The sequence below is a fragment of the Raphanus sativus genome, unplaced genomic scaffold (assembly GCF_000801105.2).
Source record: "Raphanus sativus cultivar WK10039 unplaced genomic scaffold, ASM80110v3 Scaffold2547, whole genome shotgun sequence".
NCBI lineage: Eukaryota > Viridiplantae > Streptophyta > Magnoliopsida > Brassicales > Brassicaceae > Raphanus > Raphanus sativus.
The window spans coordinates 1-8,489 of record NW_026617855.1 but is presented as its reverse complement, the minus strand read 5'-3'; the positions used below and the strand labels follow the sequence as shown (position 1 = coordinate 8,489).

The 8,489-nt window shown below is 33.6% G+C and overlaps 2 protein-coding genes across 3 annotated transcripts; one reads left to right on the top strand and one right to left on the bottom strand.

Annotated features, from left to right (window-relative positions):
* Window positions 1-802: 802 nt before the first annotated feature.
* LOC108845515 (KDEL-tailed cysteine endopeptidase CEP3-like) lies at window positions 803-3,296 on the top strand. The gene is made up of 9 exons (XM_018618711.1): window positions 803-850; window positions 1,073-1,115; window positions 1,559-1,650; window positions 1,728-1,760; window positions 1,858-1,942; window positions 2,387-2,631; window positions 2,715-2,858; window positions 2,939-3,154; window positions 3,270-3,296. The coding sequence occupies exons 1-9, from the start codon at window positions 803-805 to the stop codon at window positions 3,294-3,296; spliced, it is 933 nt and encodes a 310-aa protein (XP_018474213.1).
* Window positions 3,297-4,272: 976 nt separating this feature from the next.
* Window positions 4,273-5,376, bottom strand: LOC130505741 (uncharacterized). 2 transcript variants are annotated; one of them, XM_057000337.1, is made up of 4 exons: window positions 5,114-5,376; window positions 4,853-5,008; window positions 4,578-4,764; window positions 4,273-4,487 (listed from the first exon to the last, which is right to left on the bottom strand). In XM_057000337.1, the coding sequence occupies exons 1-4, from the start codon at window positions 5,327-5,329 to the stop codon at window positions 4,396-4,398; spliced, it is 651 nt and encodes a 216-aa protein (XP_056856317.1). In that variant the 5' UTR covers window positions 5,330-5,376; the 3' UTR covers window positions 4,273-4,395. The 2 variants fall into 2 exon arrangements, with proteins under 2 accessions (XP_056856317.1, XP_056856318.1); XM_057000338.1 differs by having other exon boundaries at window positions 4,273-4,484.
* Between the last annotated feature and the right edge of the window lie 3,113 nt (window positions 5,377-8,489).

The following is an 8,489-nucleotide window of genomic DNA, read 5'->3' as shown; positions in this document are numbered from 1 at the left end:
AAGCATGTTATCAGATAGAGTAGCACATGATATGATGATATATTTAAAAATCACACACATTAAATCATGTGCGTTACAAAAACCAAAATATTATTAGCATAAAAAACTGATTGCGGAACTTATGATAGCAAAAGTCAACAATAGAAAAGAAGATCAGACAGTGATATGATAACCCAGAGAGTACATATGGTATATATATGCGGATAATTTGTCTTTTTCTAACCTCGGAGAAAATAATATTTATAAGACATTAATTTTGTGCCCTAAACAACATCGTATCAAATGGGACCATGCAAATAATGAAATACACGATCACATTAAACTATTCATCAACCGTTTATAATCAATAGAATATTAACAACAAAATGATTTGTCCCATTTAATGTGTTTAAGAATTATATGAGCTAGACATTTATGTGAGCTTCCATTTAGTGGGTTTAGCAAATAAAAGAAGTGAAAGAATATAAAAGGAATTATCATGAAGATCACCATTAATGTTCTGTTAAAGTTTTGTACACCTCTGCAAACAGGCATATAGTCTCGTATAACGAGACAAAAAAAAACTTCTTATTTTGTTTATTTTTTAAATGTAAATCATAAACTTGCGTTGATGTACATCAGTCAGTATTCTATATATACGAGAGAGAGAGAGAGCACAAAGCAAGAACGATCTGAGTCATAGACACTGAGAAAAAAATGTAAGTTCTTCTAGAGAGAAAATGTTTTATTCGTAGTTTTCCATAAGTATAGCTTCCGTTTACTTGTTCTTAACTCATACGTGCTTTTTTCTTCAGAGCTACAAATGGATAAGAGAAAAAGAAGTGTCTTTGGTGAAGATCCACAAGGAGATGTAAGTTTTCGTTCTTCTTCCGTTTATTAAAACCTTAGATCCAAATCTGTTTTTCTTTGCAAAGCTTTTTTTTTTGCCAAAGCTACAACTCTAATAAGTTTGATTTCTCTCTTAGTGGCGTATACAAATAATAAGTTTTGTTACTTTTGAGTATTTGAGTAGCTAGAAAAAGGATTGATCCTGATACACCTTCTAAAGTAACTATCTCCACGCTTTGAACAGGTAGCAAAGGAAGCACCTGAGACCAAGCACGAAAGAGATCAAGGTATATCTCGATCTTGATTTTAAGTGTGTTTTTTTTCCCATAAAACTTTAAGGTTTGTTTGTGTTGCTTGATGAAATCCTCAAATGTAATCTCTGACAGACAAAAAAAAAGGTTTTCATCTTCTGAGTTCTTTCGGTGGGGTTTATAAGTTAGTGTTTAGGGCCGATTGTTTATGTTGTTGGATAAACTCGTCAAATAAACTCTGATAAACTAAAAAAGCTTTGATCTTTTTTAGCTTCTTGACTTGTTTATGTTGTTGCATAAAAAACTGAAGCAACTTCTTTATGTACAGTTTTCTTTCTTTTTTTGATCAAAAAGGTGGGCTTTTTTCTGTTATTGCGTAAACAAAAAGAAAAGAAAAGAACTTTTTTTTTAACTATGATCATTTTTTTTGTTATAACCCAAAAAATAGACTAATTTATTTACTTATTTCAAATGATTAGATGCTAACCGATCATATGGAGCCGGCGGTGGACACCAGAAAAGAGGAAAGAAACCAAAAACTGGAGATGCTTCTACTACAAAAAGCACTCATGTAATATTTTGATACATTATAAAACCTATTTTAGTTGTGTAAGAATATATTAACAGAGAAATATGATGTTATTGCAGCGTTTGACGCCTTCTGATGATGACTATCCCAAGGTTAGGTCCTTTTATATAGTTACACTCTTTGACGTTTGTACAAAATTATTTTTTCTTATTTTTCATTTAGCATAATCCAATATTTTCTTGTTTTTAGGATTGTGGGGATGATGGCGATTATTTTAGAGATTGGAGTGACACTGATCGTGTTCTGAGGGAAGTTAATAACCAAGGGACTAAAGGTAATTATAATGCATTTTTCATAATCCACTTTTTAAAATTTGAATCACTACACAAACAAATACATTTTTAGATAAATACTAATTAGGTATAAGTGTATATGCATTTTTCATAATCCACTTTTTAAAATTTGAATCATTACACAAACAAATACATTTTTAGATAAATACTACGTAGGTATACGTGTATATATATGTGTGCATGTGTGTTAAATCCTTTTAACATAGGGATTTCATTTTAACATAGTGAAAGCCATAAAAATCCTTTTTACTCATCTTTTGGATAGCCACAAAACATCAATTATTTATTTAGAATTACATCAATCGCACCTTGCAATTAAATCCCATATAGAGTATATGTTTTTTATCTGTCTTCGTGGATTATTTCCTGCACAAAATTAATCCAAAGAAAATATTCTAATATTTTTCATGTTGTTAACTTTGCAGACACATGCTGGGCCCATTCGACTACTAAAAATCTAGAAGCGGTGGTCAAGATCAAATTCAATCGAGATGTGTCCCTATCAGTAAAACATCTTTTCCATGGCATTACTAAAAAAATGAGCAACGATGCGGTCAAGAATTTAGAAGAAATTAGGACTTTCCTGAAGAATGAAGGCACTATTCAAGAAAAGGATTGCGAATGTGAGAAGCGTACGGAGAAAAAAGATCCATGTGCGAAAAAAATAAAGGTAACATCTAAAATATGGTGACCGAGTGATAATTCTACTTGCTATACAGAACTAATAAGTATTATTGTTCTTATTATCGTTAGGAGAAAACTGTTGGTGTATTGAAGATTGATGACTTGGTTATAACCAAAATGGTTAAGGAAGAAGATCTGATAAGGTTACTGAAAATCAGTCCTGTGATGGCAAGCATTCATGCAACCAATGAATTTAAAGACCATCGAGGACCTGTAAGATATTTATGTATCCCATATATACTTTTAATTTTAAGTTCATAGAAGACTTGAAACTTTTTTACAAAAAAATATAGGGAATATTTTATGGAGATAAAAAGAGTAAGGCAAAGACTCTAGGAGATCATTTGGTCCTTGTTACCGGCTACAATACCATAAATGGTGAGCACTACTGGATCATACAAAACACATGGGGCGTTACGTGGGGAGAAAAGGGATTTGGGAAAATAGCTCGGAAGATTAGCCGTGGTAAAGGCCAGCAATCTTTGTTTTCAGAGATTGTCTACCCTACGGTAAGTTATGTTTTTTCAAGAAAAAAAAAAGAATATTAGTAGTTATTTTGCTTTCCATATATGTAGTTTGGATTAAATAAAGTATTATTCTAAATGTATATGGTTTCTGTAACAGGTTTCTGGAATTGGGGGCCTAGCCTGAGTCTACATTTGTCTGATTCATTATCTTTTTCTTGTCTGATTTTTGTACCGTCTTGGGTGGTTTTCTAGCATATTACCAAATGGATTGTTATCTTAAATGAACGTGTATGGGTTGTTAAATGCGCTACAGAATCGTTATGGGCATATGATAGCCTATAAAGTATATGAGCCCAAAAGCCCGTCGTTTTGATTATCCATTGCAATCAATTGGCTGCGATCCTTTTTTTGTCACAAACAAATTTGCATTAACGTTACTACATAGAAGATAATGCAACTAACTTGATAGAAAGAGAGGAACTATACAGCAAGTGTACCAATTATTTAAGTTAAATAGGAAGGCAAAGTCGAAAGAATCTGAGAACACGATCAGGAAACTCGAACCATTATCTGAAGCAGTAGACAAAACATAAGCAGCCACCACTTCTTCAACGAATGAAATCCAGTCCTCATAAGTTGAGATTTGGAGGAGAGCAGATTTGAAATCAGCTTTCTTTAGACCCATGACCAATGAATAGTCCGTAAACACTCGAAAGGCTAACGTCAGTGCCATAGAGGCTGAGCTACACACAACTCCTTCAATAAAGGAGGAGCAGAAAACCGGCTTGAACACCAGAGATGATTCACCTCTCTTGAAGAGGGAAGATGCGGGAGTGTCTTTCTCAACAGCAAGATCATCACTAACTTTAACAATATTCATCGAAGAGACTAGATGAATCAGACAATGAAGTGTAAGTAGCGATAATATCAAAAGACCTTAACTACCTGGGTAAATAATCAAACTTCAAACATACTGATACTGATGGCTGAAGGAGTAAGAGACCCCGGATACCAAAGACACTCTTGATAATGTAAATTGGGCCCAAACCCATAGTAGAGAAGAAAGCACAGACCCAATTGGCTGCGATCATAAGATGGAAATCCCTGGGGGGCTGGGGAGTTGGATGCATATTTGGAACAAGAAGACACCAGGAAACAAATGGATAAAAGTTTTTAATATTTTAGTAGTTGTTGTCCCACAAAAGTCATACATAAACATAATGATAAAGAGATAAAATTCCCCTCAAACAGGAGAATATCTCGGACAATGGTAATTGCATTATCTAAGAGACATAATTAATGACACCCGCACGCTTGCTTGATCTTGTATTATACCTTGGTTTCTTCACAACTCTCCTAGAGTCATCGCATTCTACTGCCAAAAATGAAATGAAACATTAAAACACAAAGGCATAACACAAATTTCCTGTGCAAAAACAAAAATTCTACACAATGTCTACAAAACCTTGTTGACGGGGTTTAAGCCTGCAGAAGCTGTGCACAATCTCTCTACAGAAAACATTGATGACCTTAGCTTGAAACACTTTTGACTGGTCGCAAGGATCTTTGGCTACAAAGGTGATGAAGTAAATGAATCCACTATTACTATACACATTTGCTTTCTCGACCTCAACAAATTCAAACCTGGTCCCCTGAACAAACAAACCAAAATCAAATTTGCAGTATTGACAATATCGAAATAATAAAAGAAATAGACAAGGAAGGACTGTTTGCTCAGACCTCTCTAGTGTTGTAATCCGCAATGGCTTCCTGAGCCAATCTTCTGAAAAACTGCCTATCGGTTTCTCTTATTACGTTTGAATGTCTTTCATCGACATGGAAAGCAGCGTAGAAATCAAAAAGGCATCGGAACTTGGAAAAATCCACGTCAAATCCCTTTTTATTATAACAAAAGTGAAAAACAACTTAGAAACTATCGAATCAAATCTCAAATCAGAGATTCTGAGAAGGTAATAGATAGAGAGAGAGAGAGAGAGAGACCTGTGACTTCCTGATCTGTTCGTTGATGAGATCGCGTTCCTCCTGTGGGGTGTCCTTTGGACTCGTTTTGTCCTCTTTCCCTCGCATCCTCTTCAGCAGAAGCTTATCCTTCTTGGTCAGTTCTCCAAAGAGGTTCTTAAAGCATGCAACCACACATCGTGGATCGAACGGATCGGTGATGATTTCGTAATCTACTCTACTCGATGAAGCCGCCATGTCTAACCCTAATTCCGCCGAAACCAATGTCTCCCTTCTCCCTAATCTACTCTATATACATTTTTTTTAATTATTATTTGGTTCGCTTTTTACAGTTAATAGCACTAAAGCCCCCGAAGTTTTAGATTTTGTGAGATCGTACCCATTATAAGGTTTTGAAATTTAATGAAAACCTCCCAACTATCATTTGGTTAACTTTGAACCCTTTAATTAAATTGTAAAAGCTTTAACTAAGAGAATGAAAATAATAATATGTTATTAATTGTTCCTTATCAATTGATTAAAAATGTAATTTTTTTTTTCAAATGAGGAATGGAAAGGAATAATATGAAAAAAGAAAAATCAAATAAATAGTGTAAGTTTCAAGGAACGAAAAGGAATTCCTCTATTTTCACTAACTCACTTGGTCAATGGTCATTATTTTTATCTGTAATTTTGTTTTACCGATGTCACGACAAGAAGCTTAGTTTGGTTTCTTCTCTTCCTAAATTGTCTTCCATTCACTTGGTCACCATTTAGTTTGTTTGTTAAAAAGATGTTTCTTCTGCTCTTATGATTCATGGGATTGGATAACCACTATTGAGATTTGCATTATCCAGGCCTGGCATTATCCTAAATTATCTTTTGTTCTACACAATTAATGTTTAAGTGATTTTTCTTTTATTTGTTTCACACATGTAGTGTCAAAGCTACGTTTGTGTTCAGCGTCTAAGAACATCGTTAATCCTAGCACTTCTAATAGGGTGCTTAATTATTTTTTTAATAATAAATGGGTGTTAAGTACTTTTCTTAAACAACCTCTAATTACTATCCTGCAATACAAGTATCTTAATTTGGAGCTCTTAAAAAAAACTTAATCCACAAATAATGCAATACTAATCCACCATATTTCATCTCTAAATCACAATACTAATTACATCATCAATCCAATAATAAAATCTGAATCACAATACTAATCCTCCACATATAACAATTCCAAACCTGTAAAACCATACACGTGAAACAGCCTCAGATTGAGACAACTTTTACAGAGAAATCAATAGCAAGAAACATCATTTATAGGACCAGACCAACCACTCCATCCAAAAGAAAATTCACTTCCCTCAGAGATTATCACCAATGGGAAAAATGATACAAAGATCACAACAAACTCTTCTAAAATCAAGAAGATACATTCAAAGTCGTCTACTTAATAAAAGGTCAAACCTTTTTCCAGATAAAATTGATCAAAAGAACATTCTGTCTCATCAGGGTTTTGTCTAGAATTACGATTCTTAAAGACAATCATAAAAGGAAATGAGGGGAATCTCACCCATTAGTAGGTACAATGGAATCAGCTATTCGCTTGATCCCAGCAGTTACACTAGCTCTGCTCAAGGAAGAAGGTGTTGATGAGGAAGAAGAAGAATCAGCGTGAGAAACCCTGCACTCTTAATCCACTTCAACTTCATCATCATCTTCTTCTTCAAATTCTCCTGAATCTAGATAAGAACCTGAAATTTGAGAAAGAAAAAGAAAAACCTTTCGTCATCTAAATTAAACGTAAAGCTACAATCTTTCTTAACATCAAAGAAAAAATAACTCTAAAACACATAACTTTCAAACAGATATATACACAGGGGCGAAGCTAGTAAAGGAGTTGGGGGTGCATGTGCACCCATAGTTTTAACAATATTAACAAGTTTTGTATGTAAAAGTCATAATCTTAGCTGGTTAAAATGGTTAAAGTCTTCATGTGCACCCACAGATATCCAAAGTTCGACACCAGTTTTCCCATTTATTTTTCCCTTAGCTAATTATGCACCCACTAGAAGTAATTCCTAGCTTCGCCCCTGTATATACAGAATCCCAATTCAATCCTAAAGACATAAATTTTGAGCTCCAAATGTGCTCGTGTCGAGAAGAACAACCGAGCGAGACGTCCAGTGATTCATCGTCGACGAGAGATCAACAAAGAGATCCGGAGTCTTCGAAGAGAAATCAAGAAGGAGAGGCGGAATAGCCGATTGAATCATCCGGCCTCATGAAACAAGTTTCGGAATGATCTCTTTCGTCTTCTTCCTTTCATAAGAGAGATAGAGATGACGTGTGTCCCCAGACGTCGTTGTTTATGTCGTTTAATTAAGCGTCGCCGCTTCCCTTTAAATTTCATTTTTTTTAATCGAAATTAGCCTAAGCACTTTGGTTAAGCGCCCCGGTTAATGATGCTCTAAGGTTGGTTGTAAGCTTGGTATATGTTCACGAGTATATTATCTTTTATGTACGACATACGTGGTCCTTTTTTGAGGAAAAAAAAACCATTGAGAAGTATATGGTGATAAACTTTTTTTTATTAATACCATTTGACACTCAGAAAGTTCAAATTAAACAACGACATACCCAAAACAGAATAAGAAGTAAGGAGCAGGAAACAACATATTCAGTGTAAAACGATACTAATAGTTAACACAACTCATGCATAATACATAAATTCATTCGATGTCCCCAAATCCTTGTGAGTTGTGTTGTGATCTCTAAATGGTCATCTTCATTTTGTTCCTTTTCTATATGACAATCAATTTACATCTATTAATTTCTTAAACTTTTGACGAGTGAAAGTATGGGTTATTCTGCAATTTAAACATAATTCAATCAAAATTAAATTTATAAACTCGAAGGCCCTTTCTTGTTTCAAACAAGCAAATACATGAAGAAATATTGATCGTGAAAATAAATTATTTGCGCACCAGAAAACTGATTTGGATTTTGACCAGTTAACATATCATATGCTAACCTTTTTTTCAATCCAGTTTACTTATCTTAAAAACTAATCTACTCACGTATATTCAACTAGTAAACCAAAGCTCAAAATGTTTTTTGTTATTTGGTTAAGGATTTTTAACACTAAAACCCCCCAACTAAGTTTGTTTTGAGTTTAAACCCTCAAACTAAGTATTTACCGAAATAATCTCCAAACTAATTTTATTTAATGAATTAAACATTCTCAGGTCATAATTACCAGTACTACTGGTAAATTTTTAGTTTAGAGATTTTTACATTAAGTAAACATATTTGGAGGGTTTTTATCAATAAAATAAAATAAAATAAAAATCCAAAATATAATAACATTATCTAAAAATTAGTAACTTTTGTTTTCAAAATTAGAATTTTTTAATTTATA